This window comes from Brassica oleracea, chromosome C7, assembly GCF_000695525.1.
Source record: "Brassica oleracea var. oleracea cultivar TO1000 chromosome C7, BOL, whole genome shotgun sequence".
In the NCBI taxonomy this organism is placed as follows: domain Eukaryota; kingdom Viridiplantae; phylum Streptophyta; class Magnoliopsida; order Brassicales; family Brassicaceae; genus Brassica; species Brassica oleracea.
In genome coordinates, this window is record NC_027754.1 from 29413669 (window position 1) to 29430339 (window position 16671).

The 16671-nt window shown below is 42.7% G+C and overlaps 5 protein-coding genes across 9 annotated transcripts; 4 read left to right on the top strand and 1 right to left on the bottom strand.

Moving 5' to 3' along the window:
- The first annotated feature begins 1646 nt into the window (after positions 1–1646).
- Positions 1647–4750, top strand: LOC106306169 (probable galacturonosyltransferase 4). The gene is made up of 9 exons (XM_013742669.1): positions 1647–1882; positions 1965–1999; positions 2084–2125; positions 2195–2273; positions 2373–2527; positions 2818–3086; positions 3179–3536; positions 3622–4197; positions 4298–4750. Exons 1-9 carry the CDS (start codon positions 1780–1782, stop codon positions 4571–4573), a joined length of 1893 nt encoding a protein of 630 aa, XP_013598123.1. The 5' UTR covers positions 1647–1779; the 3' UTR covers positions 4574–4750.
- Positions 4751–4780: 30 nt separating this feature from the next.
- LOC106306170 (protein PHR1-LIKE 1-like) lies at positions 4781–6823 on the bottom strand. Of its 2 annotated transcripts, none has more exons than XM_013742670.1 (7): positions 6635–6823; positions 6283–6445; positions 6051–6127; positions 5891–5933; positions 5750–5807; positions 5597–5666; positions 4781–5506 (listed from the first exon to the last, which is right to left on the bottom strand). In XM_013742670.1, exons 2-7 carry the CDS (start codon positions 6398–6400, stop codon positions 5009–5011), a joined length of 864 nt encoding a protein of 287 aa, XP_013598124.1. In that variant the 5' UTR covers positions 6401–6445; positions 6635–6823; the 3' UTR covers positions 4781–5008. The 2 variants fall into 2 exon arrangements, with proteins under 2 accessions (XP_013598124.1, XP_013598125.1); XM_013742671.1 differs by having other exon boundaries at positions 6283–6471; positions 6635–6809.
- A 110-nt stretch (positions 6824–6933) lies between these two features.
- Positions 6934–9363, top strand: LOC106306416 (transmembrane protein 87A). The gene is made up of 5 exons (XM_013743029.1): positions 6934–7195; positions 7274–8195; positions 8306–8401; positions 8587–8723; positions 8936–9363. Exons 1-5 carry the CDS (start codon positions 7005–7007, stop codon positions 9084–9086), a joined length of 1497 nt encoding a protein of 498 aa, XP_013598483.1. The 5' UTR covers positions 6934–7004; the 3' UTR covers positions 9087–9363.
- Positions 9364–9450: 87 nt separating this feature from the next.
- On the top strand, positions 9451–10929 carry LOC106306417. Its single transcript, XM_013743030.1, has 2 exons — positions 9451–10232; positions 10628–10929. Exons 1-2 carry the CDS (start codon positions 9633–9635, stop codon positions 10712–10714), a joined length of 687 nt encoding a protein of 228 aa, XP_013598484.1. The 5' UTR covers positions 9451–9632; the 3' UTR covers positions 10715–10929.
- Positions 10930–11760: 831 nt separating this feature from the next.
- LOC106301912 (ATP-dependent helicase BRM-like) lies at positions 11761–13943 on the top strand. 4 transcript variants are annotated; one of them, XM_013738398.1, is made up of 4 exons: positions 11761–11876; positions 11982–12148; positions 12443–13687; positions 13825–13943. In XM_013738398.1, the coding sequence occupies exons 2-3, from the start codon at positions 12044–12046 to the stop codon at positions 12821–12823; spliced, it is 486 nt and encodes a 161-aa protein (XP_013593852.1). In that variant the 5' UTR covers positions 11761–11876; positions 11982–12043; the 3' UTR covers positions 12824–13687; positions 13825–13943. The 4 variants fall into 4 exon arrangements, 3 of the variants coding, with proteins under 3 accessions (XP_013593852.1, XP_013593851.1, XP_013593850.1); XM_013738397.1 differs by having other exon boundaries at positions 11762–11876; positions 12440–13687; XM_013738396.1 differs by having other exon boundaries at positions 11763–11876; positions 12437–13687.
- The last annotated feature ends 2728 nt before the right edge of the window (positions 13944–16671 follow it).

Consider the following 16671-nt stretch of genomic DNA (forward strand, 5'->3'; position numbering starts at 1 on the left):
GCTCTTGAGACAAGCAAAGGTTTGTTTAGCTTATAAAGACGATGAAACCAACGGACATTAATGCCAATACATAAAAGAGAGATACAAAGTTTTCATGTGCTAATTGACTATATGACAATATCTCTCTCCTTAAGTTTCCACTTATAGCAAACCATCACTATCTTACTTCTATTTTCACATCTCATGAAAGCAATGTCTTGACGTCCACAGTTTCATCTTTACGTCTTGTGGTCTCATTGGCCATTTTTTATTGTTTCTTAACCTGAATTGGTTATTTGATGAAAGCAAAAGTTTAACTACCACAAAACAAAAAATGTAGAAAAAGCTGTATCCTCCTGATATATGCGTTCAGACTTGATGATCTGATAATTAAAATCTGTGGGAAAGCTTTACTTGCATTGTTTACTATCTTTATAAGTTCTTGTCACGTATGTGAGCTTATATAAAACAGGACTGCATCTTGTTTTGGTTGGCTACTTAAAAAAGTCTTACATCGTTTACTTGGGATCTCACATGCATGGCCTTAAAATCTCTCCCTTGGCCGTTAGACAAGTAGCTGAATCTCATCATGACTTTCTTGTATCCTTTTTTGGGAAGATATTCATATGACAGGCTTCTAAGTCTTTGTTTTTTTTTTTATTTGTGCCTCTTGCCTATATTTTTCTTAGTGATTGATATGATCCTCATGCATCTTAGCAGTGATGAGAAGGCTAGAAACGCAATTTTATTACTCCTACATTAAGAGACATATCAACCGCTTTGCAGCCATTCTTGAAGAAGGAGAAGTAGTAGCGATTTCAAGTAAATAATTAAAAAAAAATAGAAGATAAAAACTCTCTTCCTCTTTGAGTAAATAAGAGAGTGTACCTCTGTTGTGTTTCAGTGTGATCAGTGTGTTTCTAGACAAGGGAAAAAAGTTGCACATGACCATTCTTGGGAACTCATGCAAATAGAGAAGGATGGTGTGATGACCCTCAAGTTCCTTGTGGGCAAAAAACAAGATTTAGTGAAGACACAATAATCTCGGAAACCTTGACACTGGTTTGCAATCTCAACTTCCTCTACTCCCTCTTACATTATACACTAACTAGCAACACTAATGCCACCGTCTTGTGCATCATTAGGCGCTTGGTCTGAATCCTGAAGCTTTAGCTCAGATAGACTTGGGCATGTTCCTTCTGGATGGAAAGGAAGTTGAGCCAAATGTGTTGGGAGTTTGATAGAGTTGGTCAAGTTAAAAGTTTTAAGATGACATTAGAACCTAACTGGGACTACAAAAGGCTAAACCTTTGGAGATCAGATCTCACATGGAATGATGAGAAAACATTATGTTAGAACTTTGAAGTCCTTGTCAAGTCCTCTATTGTATTTCTTGAATTTTTGAGACTTTGAATTCAAGAAAGTGTATAGTAGTTATATATGCCAACTAAGATTGTGTCGGTTTAGTTAATTAAGTGAGCTGTATGTTTATTGAATCTGAACCACACAATTCTCCTTCCTTAAAAACATCATTATCATTCGAAATACTAATTAAACATCATATAGTTAGAGGCCTACTTAACTAATATTAATTGCTGAATGATTTGAAAGAAACGAAAACAATTGATGAATGCTTAATAATTAACTCTAAACCGAGTTAAAAGGGTAAAACCGTCTTAAAAAAACAGCTAGTTTTCACCTGGTTCTCTCTCTAAAAACAATCATTCATTCACATTTCACAGTCCGCACATTGATGCTCCAATCTCTCTTGATCTTGATGCGACCGCGAAGACGACGACAATGGTGACGATCCGAAACCTCGTTCTTTTCTTATTGCTCCTCACCGTCGCTGCTCCTATCCTCCTCTACACCGATCCCTCCGCCTCCTTCACGACCCCATCTTGTCAGTTTCCCCTCTCTCTTTCTCTTCTCCGATTTTGCATCGATTTGGTCGCATTCTAACTTCTCTGTGTTTGATTCTGTAGCTAAACGAGATTTTCTCGATGAAGTAACTGCTCTGGTTAGTATCCTTCTCTTCCCCTCCATTGATGTGTTCTTCAAAGTTTTACTTTTTTTTTTAACGCTTTAGTGTTTCTTGATTCAGACTTTCAATTCCGATGGAAACCGTTTGAATCTGCTTCCAAGGGTAAAAGCTTTCTCTCGTATCATCGCCTCCTCGTCTTCTTAATAATCTCTTTGTTCCAATTGTGTATAGAAATCTCCGGCGGTGGTGAGAAGAGACGTCGTGGGTGTAGTCTATTCCACGCAAGACTCTGATTCTTCGCGGAGGCAAGGTATCCTATCCACAAGTTATTATCCTCTCCCTTTTTTTTTTTTTAAAGTTTTTAACTTTTTACGAGTTTAGTTCTCACAAAGCTATTCCCTTTTTTCAGAAACTAGGGACCAGTTCTCTGCTCGTGTTCTTTCGGCCACCGACGATGAAACTCAGTCTCAAACTGTCAATCCCATCCAACAACTCACTCATGCAGCTTCGGAGATGGATAAGCCAAATGACATGCACGTTTCTTCTAACACCTCTCAGAATAGAGTACGTTTTTTATATGAATGCTGTCAGACTTATCCTTTTAGGTCGATTAGAACTCCTCCAGGGGGAGAGTATGCAATAACTGACATTGAATTTCATTGGAGCTTCCTCATTTTTAGACTCCAGACTTGACTGTATGCTTGATAGTGTAACTTGTTCTTGTGGTGGCTGCTAATCTAATTAATTGCCTGCTAGCCCCATAAATGTTGTTGACCCTAAATGATCTATGTACTCTCATTAAGTTGTGTGCTGATGTCGATCTTACCATCTGTACCGATCTCATCATCTTGTAGGAAAAGATGCATGTTCAGTTGACCCAGAAAACCCCTGAAAAGGTTGATGAGCAAGAGCCTAAAGATTCTGCTGAGAAAGAGAGAGGAAATGTGGTGATGCCTGATTCTCAGGTGAGGCATCTTAAAGATCAGCTGATTAGGGCAAAGGTTTATCTTTCACTTCCAGCTGCCAAGGCTAATCCCCATTTTGTGAGAGAGCTTCGTCTCCGTGTTAAAGAAGTCCAACGGGCTGTCTTAGATGCCTCCAACGATTCGGATCTCCCAAACAAGTAAGTGTCCTTGGAAGTGTGGTTAATGACCAGTTAAAAATGAAAGTTTCTTCCTGTGACTAATGTCTCTGGCATATTTTTTTTAAACTCAGTGCTATAGAAAAGCTGAAAGCAATGGAGCAAACGTTGGCCAAAGGCAAGCAGATCCAAGATGACTGTTCCACGGTAGTGAAGAAGCTACGTGCAATGCTCCACTCGGCAGAGGAGCAGCTACGAGTCCATAAGAAGCAAACCATGTTCTTGACGCAACTGACTGCCAAGACGATTCCAAAGGGCCTTCACTGCCTCCCTCTGCGCCTCACTACCGATTATTATGCTTTGAATTCGTCTCAACAACAATTCCGGAATCAGGAGAAACTAGAAGATAATCAGCTTTATCACTATGCCCTCTTCTCTGATAATGTTTTGGCTGCATCAGTTGTTGTTAACTCTACCGTAACCAATGCAAAGGTAAGAATTAACTATATTCGTCTGTTTGAACTGTTAAATGTGTTTCTTTCTGTTAAAACTTACGGCTATATTGGTTAATTGGCAGCATCCCTCAAAGCATGTCTTCCACATCGTCACAGACAGACTCAACTATGCGGCAATGAGGATGTGGTTCCTAAACAACCCACCAGGCAAAGCCACCATCCAGGTTCAGAACGTTGAAGAATTTACATGGCTGAACTCAAGCTACAGTCCTGTTCTCAAACAGCTTAGTTCTCGATCGATGATAGACTACTACTTCAGGGCACACCATACAAATTCAGATGCCAACTTGAAGTTCCGGAATCCAAAATACTTGTCTATCCTTAATCATCTTCGCTTTTACTTGCCTGAGATCTTCCCAAAGCTCAGCAAGGTGCTCTTCTTGGATGATGATATAGTTGTGCAGAAGGACCTGTCTGGTCTTTGGTCAGTTGATCTGAAGGGTAATGTCAACGGTGCTGTAGAGACTTGTGGGGAAAGCTTCCATCGCTTTGACCGATACCTGAACTTCTCAAATCCACTCATCTCCAAGAATTTTGACCCTCGTGCTTGTGGATGGGCGTATGGTATGAATGTTTTTGACCTTGACGAATGGAAGCGGCAAAACATCACAGAGGTCTACCATCGATGGCAAAATCTGGTACGCAGAAAACATTTTCAGCTATGGTTTGGTTGCATCTTTCTTTGACTTCAAGAATGTTTGTTGATCTTTTATACATGAACTGTTTTGAACTTTGCAGAATCAAGACCGAGAATTATGGAAGCTAGGGACGTTGCCGCCTGGTCTCATCACATTTTGGAAACGAACATACCCGCTGGAACGGAGATGGCACGTTCTGGGCCTTGGATACAACCCAAGTGTGAACCAGAGGGATATTGAGAGGGCAGCCGTCGTACACTATAACGGCAACCTCAAACCATGGCTAGAGATTGGGCTTCCAAAATATCGAGGCATCTGGTCAAAGCACGTCGACTATCAGCACGTTTATCTCAGAGAATGCAACATCAATCCTTAGAATTAGCGTCTCTATTGAAGAGTATTTGTAACATGCGTCAAAGTTTATTTCTTTCGTTTTTTTGATGAGGTCTTCATTACATGATAAACCAAATTGTAGATGATACGCAAACTACATTCGTTTGGATAGTCACGACCGATGTTATTAGTGAAATATACATGTTATTTTTGTTAAAAATGTCCTTGGAGAACACTTTTTTCTTCTAAATAGCTTCAGAAGAACTTTCACTTGTGTTGTAAGAAAGTACTTACTGGTGTTTTTAACAAATTACAGCAAAACACGACATATATTCATTGTTCATGCTAGTGGCAATGTCTATAACCAGAGAGTTGTGATCACCTCACTAAGAGGAAACTCCTAACTTTTGGGAATAAAGATAGACAACAAAACTACAAGTAATACACTCAACTACAGATGCCACCTGATACACACAACTCAGAGAACGTCTTCAGAAACCTTGTCCAATCCATCTTCAGCCCCTAACAGTGATGTAGATGGATGGTCAAAGGCGAGAGCATGGTCTGACTGATGGTAAGAAGCGTTCATGCCTGATTCTAGTATTGGGTGCGCCACTACCATCTCATTCGTATAACCAGCTGCACCTCCTCTCATCAATCTAGGCTTCTTTGATGATCTCTCTTCTCCTGCGCTCTCGTCTTGAGACCCAACGTTACACCCAGAGTCTGGTGTCAGTGCCTCCCGGTAAGATGAATGAGACTCGTCAACTGAAAGGCTCTTGTCTGGCTCACATTCTTTGCCAGATTTACCCTGGAGGGGAAACTCGGATGTTGGGGCAGGGGTTGCAGGATCTGATTCGCCTGTTACTGGGCCTGAGGATTCGCCAAGAGCTCCACTGAGTCGCTGTTGCTCTTCAATTATCTTCTTTAAGTACTTCCCTTGTGCTTCTATCCTGAGTTGCAGCTGTCTTTGCACCTACAAAACAGAAAATAATGTCATACTTCATGCAAAGTAAATGCTATTCCTGATTAATTATTTCTTAAAGTAGTATTGTCAAGGCATTACTTCTAGTTGCTCGTGCAATCGTTTCTGAACTTCCATCTGCAACTTGAGGGCTTCAGTTATCTGTGTTCCCCTGTAATCGAAAAGTGTTAGCCTGTTTCTGATCATTTAATCTGAAGCATCACAAATCAACTCAAACAATGAAACTTCACTTACGGTGAACCGTCCAACCCAGAGAGCACATCTCCAGATTCTTTCTTATCGGTTTTCTTCCCTGAAAAATTAAACAAACTCCAGTTTCAGGCAAATAGGCGACAGTGAGCATGAGAAAAATAAAGGAATTAAATGTCCACCTACCCTCAGACGACGAATCTGGCAGATACTTTGCAAGACGATATTTCTGAGTCAAAACACATGTGCAAGATCAGCAAAAGAAACTAAGGGATGCATTCATGGTTCAGACTTAAGAGAAAGAGAGAATAAAACAGGGCCACACACTGTAATCTCTTCAGTATACCTGTAAGTGACTCTTGACATGATATATAGTTAAACCTTGTACACCCATCACTCTAAGAACGCCTTTAGGTGTAGCTCCTTTGAACATCAAAGAAAGAAAGAAAAAAAAGACAAATAATCAGTAACCCTAACCAAACAGATAGGCTGTTCCTCTCATGACTACAAAACATGTTGTCATAAGAACATGAGTTACTAAATTAGCAGACAAGGGTTACTAGAAAAAGGGAACTCACTGTCAGGACCACCAAGTTGAGCCACGGCATCAACGAAGCGTTCATGTAGCTCATGCGTCCAACGCAAACGTTGTTTGGAAGCATGACTAGAATTGTTCCCACCGTCGTCAGCTTCCATCAGGCTAATGAGTTGTTGCTCGTCAGAAACATCAGGCAGTCAACTCTATGATTAGAGGACCTTTAAAGCTCCTAAATTTAGAAATAATACAAATTCAATTATTAGTGAACTCAAGTTTAAGACTTTCTCTAAAGTTCTACCAGATCAGATGAACACCCAATCACATGGGTCTTCATATCAAATCGGAGGAATTTATCACCGAAAATAGAAAAAGAAACTGAAAAAAGGAGAAACCTGTGGGTGGATCTATGAAAGAAAACTCTTCTCCGGTCTCTCCGACACTCCAATCCAATCCGATATAGGTTTTGTCTGTATCTGTTAATTTCACTCAGTCGTCTTAGTTCCGATTGTTCCTGAGGAGCGCGACGAAGCAGCAGAGTCCACCGGTTTTTCTTCGATAGATCGAATTCGCGTCTGTGGCATTGACTATTGTACATATATTCACTGGGCCGGATCTAAGGCCCATTAAGGCCCATATTTTATATAATAAGTGGTTAGATCAATTAGGTGGGTCCAAAACTCAGCAAGAACGAACAGCGACTCACCACCTGCTTTCTTCTCCCGCTACCATAACTTCGCCGGAGAATCCTCCTCCTTCCCGATAATGGCGACCATGGATTTGGGAAAGCTGATCCACTTTTCTCTGCTCTTCCCACTTCTTCTCTCTTTCCACTTCAAAATCTCCGAATCCTCCGCCCACATCTACCCTTCCCAGCCCTTCCACGATGTCGGCAACTCTCTCCTCCTCTACGGCGGCAGCGAAGGAATCTTCGCCTCTTCCCGATCTTTCGTCAGGTTTCTTCTCTTCTACATTTCTCGCTTTCCACGTTGTTGTACGACTGTACGCATCCATCATCCCTGATCTCGTTGCAGGTTCGAGAACATCACTCTCTGGAGAACGAACGACTTACAACGAAAAGGACGTAACGGCCTAGTACAAGCCGTGATCTTCGAGGCCTCGGATCGCAACAGCATCGGCGGCTCAGCTTACGGCGGCCAGAGATCCATCTGCTGCACTCCGGATCTGGCCAAGCTCCAAGGCTGCAAGCAAGGCGAGATCATTAGGATCCCTTCGGCACGCGATCCCAATTGGCCTATCCTCTTGCGCGCCCGATTCAAAGGGAAGACTCTGTCTGCTAAGATGGAAGACACTGAGATTCGAATCAAGAAGACTGGAATGTACAATCTCTTGTTTATATCGTGTGATTCGAAGCTCAAGGGGCTCAAGATGACTGGGAAGACTGTTTGGAAGAATCCTGAGGGCTATCTTCCCGGTAGGATGGCTCCGTTGATGAGGTTCTATGTGTACATGTCGTTTGCGTATTTGCTGCTCAGTGCCCTGTGGTTCTTCCAGTACTTGAGGTTTAGGAAGGATATATTGCAGCTTCAGCATTGTATAACTGTGGTTGTTGTTCTTGGGTTGCTTGAGATGGTGTTTTGGTACTTGGACTATGCGAATTTTAATAATACGGGGAAGAGGCCTTTGGCACTTACTACTTGGGTTGTTACTATTGGTGCTTTCAGAAAGACTGTGTCACGGATTCTGATTCTTTGTGTTTCCATGGGGTTTGGGGTTGTTAAGTCTACTCTTGGTGGTCTTACCTCGAAAGTTCTCCTTGTTGGAGTTACTTACTTTGTAGCTTCTGAGATGCTTGATATAGCTGAGAATGTTGGTATAATTGATGATGTGTCTGGAAGAGCGAAGCTTTTTCTTGTCCTGCCTGATGCCTTCCTGGATGCGTTTCTCATATTGTGGATCTTTACCTCTCTTTCCAGAACACTGGAGCAGTTACAGGTATCTCGTTCTTTCCAAATTAGCTACTCTTTGATCAGAATCTTTGAGGTTTTTAGGCGAGATACAATAGATTAGCTTTATCAACTTCATTATGATTGATTCTTATGCAGATGAAGAGGACCTCGGTGAAGTTGGATATTTACCGGAAATTCTCAAATGCTCTTGCGGTTTTGGTTGTTGCATCTGTTGCTTGGATAGTGTATGAGGTACCATCCTGTCAAGCCTTACTTGATACTGATGTAGTAAAAATGCAAACTCATATCCTACTTGAGGAAATGGCTAGTCAAGGCCCTTGTGAACGTATTATTTGGGATGAACTAAAACGGGTGTGGAAATCAAGCTAACTTAAACGGAACGTTATCCAGCTTGCCTGATGATTTGCCCCCTGCAGGTGCACTTTAAAGCAACGGATCCTTTCAATGAACGATGGCAAACTGCTTGGACTATAACTGCCTTCTGGGATGTTATTGCATTTGTATTACTATGCATTATTTGCTATCTCTGGACCCCGTCTCAGAACTCTCAAAGGTATGTTACACCAACTTACTGGTTTTGATACCTGTCTAGCGTAGCATACCAACAAGAAGCTTGGTTTTGCGAGCTAAGAGTTACTGAAATGAAAACTGTTCCAGCAATAAGCAAGTTGTCTTGGTCTTATGGAAGTCTGAGCTAGATGTTAGTAATCCAGTTTATTGTGCCGAGTGAAATGGATGCTAACGTGAATGTAATGGTTTGGACAGATATGCGTATTCGGGAGAAGTGGATGAAGAAAACGAAGAAGTTCAGTCTTTGACAGGGGGAAAGCAAGATGGTGATATTAGCTTAGTCAAGCTAGAGAAGGATAGTGGCTCGGACACGGAAGAAGATATTGAGGAAGATAAGAGGGAATGAGCCAGAATCAGTAAAAGAAACAGGTTGGCATCTGTGCTTTGGATCACAAGTCCAGTGAAGTAGTGTCTTTCAGCATCAGGTCAACTTTAACACAAAGCAACCAAAACGTTTTCATACAAGAAATATCCTCTCTGTAACAAAAGAAGAAGACTGCTTGTGTTTTACCCTGTGTTTGTATTCGAGTTCTATCTATCCTCGTTTGTTTTCTAGTACATAAAATCATCTGTTTCTCACCACAAATATTCAGTTTTCTCAATCTAAGTGATGACTTTGGCTATTTACTATGCAACAATCATTTTATCATTTGTGAAGAATCTATTTCGGTGACGGTGTAATAAGATTAGGATGAGAGATATATAGATTTATTGCCTTACTTTATCTTATTTATTGCCTTTTGTGGTTAAAATCGTATATTGTAAGACTACTAATTCGTCAATAACGCGGAACTCTCCATCTCTCTCTCTCTCTCTTTTTCGCTCAACTTCTGTCTTTCACAGCACCGCCATTGAAGTGAGAGTAGGAAGGAGCTTCCTGCTTTCACCTGTTATGCCTCCACCCATTCATCACGGACCTCCTCCGGTGAGGCATCAGCAAACGTATTACCGGAGCTACTCCTCCTCCTCATCAGCATCTCTCAAGGGATGCTGCTGCTGCCTCTTCCTCCTCCTCGCTTTCCTAGCGCTTGTGGTACTCGCGGTGGTGCTGATCGTGGTGCTAGCGTTGAAGCCGAAGAAACCACAGTTCGATCTGCAGCAAGTGGCAGTGATGAACATGGGAATCACATCCCCGGATAATCCCAACCCTAGCGTTATGGATCCAACCACCGCCTCCCTCTCCTTCACAATCCGCCTGCTCTTCACCGCCGGTAACCCGAACAAAGTTGGGATCAGGTACGGCGAGTCCAGCTTCACGGTGATGTACAAAGGCTTGCCACTGGGGAGAGCGACGGTGCCTGGATTCTACCAGGACGCGCACAGCACGAGGAACGTGGAGGCGACCATTGCTGTAGATAGAGTGAATCTTATGCAAGGCAACGCGGCCGATCTAGTCAAAGAGGCTTCGTTAAACGACCGAGTCGAGCTCACTGTTAAAGGAGACGTTAGTGCTAAGATCCGAGTCATGAACTTCGATTCCCCAGGCGTTCAGGTTCTTACATATCTGTTGTCTCCTTTTTTTTTTCAGTTCTGTCGGAAAAGGATTTAGCTTAAGCTCCACTGTGGATCTGGCCTAGTGTGAACAGAGTAAGAAGATACTTACCACAAACAGTTAAAAAAAACTGACTGTAAAAATAAAAGAGGACAGGAAGGATTCGTTGTTAAGTTAATAGATTCTTTCTACGCCACCACCACCACTAGTCCCACTCTGGTTTACTTTTGGCATTTGCTTCTTCTTCACTTTTGATTTATTTATTTCTAGGAACCACGTAGGCACTTTGCATTATCTTTAATCCACTCCCACAACTCCTAATCTTGTGCTTATTAGGACTTAACACTTTATGTCTTCAATACTTTCCATTTATTATTATTATTGTATTGATGCAGGTATCAGTGAATTGCGGGATAGGCATTAGTCCGAGGAAGCAGGCTCTGATTTACAAGCAATGTGGCTTTGATGGCCTCACCGTTTAATTCCCTAATCATAACATATCTTCTTTTAAAATTCTACTGACCACTCCCTAAAATGTTGCGGAATTGCGAAAAAAGGTTAAACTAATAAAGAAACGGAACAGGATCCATATCAGATTTTTTTTTCTTTCTACAAGCCATATTTGAAGTAGCAACAATGTTTGTTTACCAAAGTCACTAATCACTTCAGTAATTAATAATTACTCCCGTTGTAATCCCTTCCTTGTGCCACTCTTCGTTTACATTTGTTTATATGTCATATAGCCACGTACGCGCTCGTCCGCATACTAAATGTCGGAAATATTATGTGCTTTATTTGAGAATTGAGACTAGAAGGATTTTTTGTATAAGCGATGTTGTATTTGTTACAGGAAAAAATTCATTTGAGCTTGAAAATGTTGGATATTACTGGGCTGAAAAAAACTTGATCTGTTAAAAGCCCATATTTTTCAGAGTGTTCGCGGATGAACCGAAATGATCTGTTAAATGTTGAATGTTGTAATATATTTCAAACTTATTTAGAGTTGACTTTTTAGGTGTGATGTCGACGTAGATAAAGTTTTGATAGAGTTATTATGCAAAAGAGGCGGAGGCTAAGGCCCGGAAATCGAAGCGGGGGACCTCTCTATCCTGACCGGTTCAAAACTTAACAACGAACAAAATCGAAAACGAAACGAGCGAAAAGAATAGCCCTGTTCTTTTGCTGGACGCAGTGCGTCACCAAAATATAAAAGAATTTTAAAGGACAGGTCAGCAATAAATTAAAATGCAGAGTCAAAAGATTGACGCAAACCACACGTCAAGATTGTCCGGGAGACGCTGCATTTTACAGCGGCGAAGAAATCACCGAAAAAATCACTTGCGACAGTCGCCGGCAGGAAGTATATAAGGACGCAGCGTTTGCAATTCTCTGTTTTGTTCGTTAAATTTTGATTTTCGCCGCTGATACTGCGTCCCGCAAAAGAATAGGGCTATTCTAGTTCACGATTCGATGAAAAATTCATTGTTGACGATGTGATTCACATAGCGAGATTAACGAACTGGCTGATAGATGGATAAGAAGACGATCAGATCGCCGTTTTTCTCTTCCGTCGGCTCTTCTTCTCTCCGTGTCTGCTTGGCGGGACTTGACAGTAACAAACTCTTAAAAATTTAAGATATTTTGGTAATATGTTTCAAAATTCTAGTTATGGACCGATGGGCCTTATACAGGGTTTTTGAACTTTTGGTCTTCTTATTCTCTAGTATTGTGCATTTGGTTTGCTCTCAGATTCCTCGAAGAAAGTGCGTGCATCTGGAGGCAGTGGCGGAGGCTACGCTCGGAATCCGGGCATGGGTCCGGCTGGTCGGACCAACTCCGCATCATCCGCGGCGTCTCCGACTTCTTCTTCTTCATCCGTTCAACAGCAACAGCAGCAGCAGCTGGCGTCTAGGCATGTAAAGAGTTACTAAGATGAACTGAAAGTTGCAAAGTATGTTGGAATTGTGGATTGTGTTCGTTTAGAGGAGAAAAGTGATCTTTGTTGTTTACCAATTTTTGTCCCTTAATCTTGCTTTTATTCAGTTTAGTGGGGGGGTTTCAACTGTTTCTCAGTTCAGTAGTTGCCAATTTATTTAAATTGAAGCTGCGTAGTTAGTTGGGTAACGCTATTTGAATTCTCTATTTGCCAATATATATATGTACAAACGAATAGTTGCTCTGAATTCTCTAATAAATTATTGCAGCAGCAGCAGGTGAGAAACTCAGAGGCAAATGATGGCATGTTTTCGTATCATGCTGGTGGGGTTCAGGGGATGATGGGAGGTGGCAACTTTGGTTCTTCGTCTGGCTCTATGCAGCACCCTCAGCAACCTAGGAGATTATTTGACTCTCCTCAACCACAACCACAACAACAACAACAGGGTTCTTCCCAAGAGGGCCAGCAGAATTTTAATCCAATGCAGCAAGCGTATCTTCAGTTTGCTTTACAGGCACAGCAACAAAAAGCACAGCAGCAAGCTAGAATGGGAATGCTGGGTTCATCTAAGGATCAAGACGCACGGATGGGTATGTTGAACATGCAAGGCACGATGCCGCAGATCCAGGCATCTAATCAGGCTCAGGCCTTCTAATCCATCTGCTGAACAATTTACTCGCGGTGAAAGGCAGATGGAATCAGGTCCTCAACAAAGGAACGAGACAAAACCTCATCCTCAGCAAGTTGGAACCGGACAACTAGTGCCTGGAAATATCATTAGGCCTATGCAGGCACCACAGGGTGTCAATAATATGGGGACCAACCAACTCGCGCTTTCACAGCAGTAGCAGGTGATGCAGGCATGGGCGCGCGCGAGCGTAATATTGATCTCTTGCATCCTGCCAACGCCAGCCAAATGATGCACATACTCCAGGCAAGAATGGCTGCCCAACAGAAAGCTAACGAAGGCAGTGTGGGTTCACAGTCAGCATCCCAGTGTCTAGCCAGCCATCTTCATCTTCAGGTGTTCCAGGGGAGAACTCACCTCGTCCCAGCTCTGCTGGTGATATCTCTGGGCAGTCAGGATCAGGGAAGGCCAGACATGCAATATCTACCAGCTCATTTGCCTCGACTTCCTGTCCCAGAATGATGAACCCTGCTGCGAATCCCTTCTCCGCCCAAGGGAGAGATAATCCACTGTATCCTCGTCATTTAGTTCAGCCTACAAGTGGGATGCCCTCAGGAAATTCCATGCAGACGTCTGCAAATGAGACACATGTTTTGGATCACATTGCGTCTACAAATAAAAGTTTAGGTTCTGCTGAGCATTTGCAAATGCAGCAGCCTAGGCAGCTGAATGCACCCAGTCCAAAAGCTGCTCTATCTGACGCTGGGTTAACCTAGTAAATCTTCCCTTCAGAGTGGACGGGGGACCAAACAAGCACAGCAGCGATCAGGATTTACCAAACAACAACTCCATGTTTTCAAAGCCCAGATACTGGCATTTCGTCGTTTGAAGGTGTTTACCTTTGTCTGTTTCTTCATTTATTATTATTTATTCTGATGTATATGTTGCTGGCGATGTATCATTGACTTCATAACCTTTCTACAAATCACGTTGTTTGATTTTCTTTCCTTTTGCTTTTTAATTGGCAGAAAGGAGAAGGTTCTTTGCCTCGGGAGCTTTTTAAATCTATTGCTCCACCACCGCTTGAAGTACAGACGCAGTTCCTGTGAGAGTTCATGTTCAGGATAAATCTTCAAATAAAACTGTAGAAAACCAAGCAAGGTCACTGGAGTCTGGCAAAGAGTCTAAGACTGCTGCTTCTTCAAATGGACAGATTTTTGCTAAAGAGGCAGATAATGGTGGAGATACAGAAGTACCTTTGGCGACGGGCCACAGCCAATTATTTCAAAATCTAGAAAAAGAAGCTGCTTCTACTGATGCGGTTACGAAAGAGGAGCAACAAACTGATGCATTCCCAGTTAAGTCAGACCAAGGAGCAGATGCTAGTACTCAAGAGACTCCTAGAAGTGATTCTATTGCTGATAAGGGAAAAGCTGTTGCATCTGATGGAGGCCAATCTAATGTTCCGCTACAAGCAATCTCTCCCCAGCAGCCTAAGGATACAGCCTCTGCCAGGAAATATCATGGACCATTGTTTGATTTTCCCTTTTTCACTCAAAAACATGACACTTATGGATCTGCAACAGCCAATGCCAGTAACAATCTCACATTAGCTTATGATATCAAAGACCTGATCTGTGAAGAAGGTGCATAATTCTTTAACAAAAAAACAACAGACAGTTTGAAAAAGATAAATGGTCTACTAGCAACAAACTTGGAAAAGAAAAGGATTAGGCCGGATCTTGTTTTGCGGCTTCAGATTGAAGAGAAAAAGCTCAGGCTATCGGCTCTTCAGTCTCGTGTTAAAGATGAAGTGGATCGACAATGTCAATGCCTGATAGGCCATACCGTAAATTTGTGAGGTTGTGCGAATGACAACGCCTTGAAATGAATAAACAAGTACCGGCCAACCAGAAAGCTGTTAGAGAGAAGCAGCTGAAAACCATTTTTCAGTGGCGTAAGAAAATCCTTGAGGCTCTCATATCTTGCATATTTCCATTGTTTTATTCATTCACTCATGTGCATTTTGATCATATAGACTAGTATTTAGATATATTTAGGTTGCATTTTGCATACATGAGTCTTTGTCAGGTATTGGAGTATCACGTGGAATTCTTGGAGACAATTGGGTGCATTTGGAGCTAAAAAGAGGTGATAAAGGTGATCATTGGACGAGCAGTGCATGGGAGCGACCGCACCGGAGCGACCGCACCGGAGCGACACCGTGAAGTCGCTGTGACAACCCTTCAGAGCGACTTGACCAGAGCGACACCCCGATGTCGCTCGCGTAGAAACTACGAAAACGCGCCCGGAGCGACCCCTCCGGGAGCGACGTCTGGGTGCGCGAAAAATAGACCGGGAGCGACGTCTTCGGAGCGACAAGACCAAGTCGCTCGCGAATAAGACAACCCAAGAGCGACCTCTCGCAGCGACAAGGCCAAGTCGCTCGCGAATAAGACGACCCGGGAGCGACCTCCTAGAGCGAGCACATGAAGTCGCTCCAGCTGGGAGCGACGTCTTCGGAGCGACACAGCTAGGTCGCTCGCGAAGAACCATTTCGGAGCGACGTCTTCGGAGCGACACCGCTAGGTCGCTCGCAAAGAAATGACCCGGGAGCGACGTCCCGCAGCGACACCCTCAAGTCGCTCCCGAGCCAGTCCAGGTAAATTTTCTTCGTTTTAAAACCGGTTTAATTAAAACAAACCAAACCCAAACGCCTCCAACCCTACCCAACATCCACGATTTCCTCTTCCTCACCCTCTCCACCTCTCATAAACTCTCATACTCTTTCAAACTCATCCACACCAAAAATAACCTAACTTTCTCAATCCTCAACCAAATCAACAAGTTCTTGTTACTAAATCCAAGCTTTCGCCCCTGTAGTCTATTCCTCACCATTTCATTTCTTCCAAAGCAAGGTATTGAGTTTTAAAATTCAAATTCGTAGGTCCATAAACCCTAGAATTTGAAAATCGAAATTTGGTCATTTTCTTGCTAGATTGTGGTAAAATATACTAGGAAAAGCTTATCTATCAAGTTGGGTTGTTCAATCAATGGACAAATTGAGTTTAATTTGAACTTTGGCAAAAGTTAGGGTTCATGGATTTGGGGGTTTTCAAAATTGACCCAAATTGAGTATACTAGTTGGTAAGTTAGTATGTTAAAGTGTTGAAAAGTTTGATTAGAGAATCCTCTCGTTCTAGAACCTCTTTGAATATTGAATTTTACTCTTGTGATTTTCTTTTGCAAAGTTCATCCACTTATCCCTTTCCAAGTTTGGAATTTTCAGGTACCAATGGTTAAGAAAACTTAGGGAAAGTCGGATGCTGAGAAGCAAGAAGCGGAGAGACGAGAATCGACATTGAGAGAGAAAGATTTATCCTCGGAACAGACTGGCTCGAGGACTTCTCGGCAGCAAACCTTGGCTGTAAAGAAGACAAAAGAGCAGGAGAGGAGGGCAGGAAAAAGTGTAGCAGTTGCCACAGACGAGGAGAGTGGCGATGAGCAGGCTCCTACAAAGAGGACCAAGATGTCAAAAGGGAAAGAGGTTGCCGTTGATAGAGACAGGGCGAAAACTCCATCTGAGGAAGAGCTGTATCATCATTTGCTGAATGGGGTAACTTGGACTCCAACCAGATTCGCTGACCTTGATTTGCTGAAGGAGGTGGATCTCGATTCTGATATTGAGGCAATGTTGAGGCACCTGAAGATGCCTAAACTCCTCACCATGGCCTACCCTGCCTACCGGGATGTCTCCTGTCAGATAACGTCACCGAGGAAGACATGCGACTGCTTTGCCTGGCTATCCGCCCCTACGCCCCACCTGGAACGTTGCCCCTTCCAAGCAACGACATCTATGCTTCCTTCGGGATGAT

Excerpts from the sequence above, each read along its gene's own strand:
- LOC106306169 (XM_013742669.1), top strand. The coding sequence starts at position 1,780 with ATGGTGACGATCCGAAACCTCGTTCTTTTCTTATTGCTCCTCACCGTC. Across the intron at positions 3,087-3,178 it reads GATTCGGATCTCCCAAACAA|TGCTATAGAAAAGCTGAAAG; the intron begins GTAAGTGTCCTT and ends TTTTAAACTCAG. Across the intron at positions 4,198-4,297 it reads ACCATCGATGGCAAAATCTG|AATCAAGACCGAGAATTATG; the intron begins GTACGCAGAAAA and ends TGAACTTTGCAG.
- LOC106306170 (XM_013742670.1), bottom strand. The coding sequence starts at position 6,400 with ATGGAAGCTGACGACGGTGGGAACAATTCTAGTCATGCTTCCAAACAA. Across the intron at positions 5,808-5,890 it reads GCCAGATTCGTCGTCTGAGG|GGAAGAAAACCGATAAGAAA; the intron begins GTAGGTGGACAT and ends TTAATTTTTCAG. Across the intron at positions 5,667-5,749 it reads TCTGGGTTGGACGGTTCACC|GGGAACACAGATAACTGAAG; the intron begins GTAAGTGAAGTT and ends TTTCGATTACAG.
- LOC106306416 (XM_013743029.1), top strand. The coding sequence starts at position 7,005 with ATGGCGACCATGGATTTGGGAAAGCTGATCCACTTTTCTCTGCTCTTC. Across the intron at positions 8,196-8,305 it reads GAACACTGGAGCAGTTACAG|ATGAAGAGGACCTCGGTGAA; the intron begins GTATCTCGTTCT and ends ATTCTTATGCAG. Across the intron at positions 8,724-8,935 it reads CCGTCTCAGAACTCTCAAAG|ATATGCGTATTCGGGAGAAG; the intron begins GTATGTTACACC and ends TGGTTTGGACAG.
- LOC106306417 (XM_013743030.1), top strand. The coding sequence starts at position 9,633 with ATGCCTCCACCCATTCATCACGGACCTCCTCCGGTGAGGCATCAGCAA. Across the intron at positions 10,233-10,627 it reads TCGATTCCCCAGGCGTTCAG|GTATCAGTGAATTGCGGGAT; the intron begins GTTCTTACATAT and ends GTATTGATGCAG.
- LOC106301912 (XM_013738396.1), top strand. The coding sequence starts at position 12,044 with ATGGGTCCGGCTGGTCGGACCAACTCCGCATCATCCGCGGCGTCTCCG. Across the intron at positions 12,149-12,436 it reads AGCAGCTGGCGTCTAGGCAT|CAGCAGCAGGTGAGAAACTC; the intron begins GTAAAGAGTTAC and ends AAATTATTGCAG.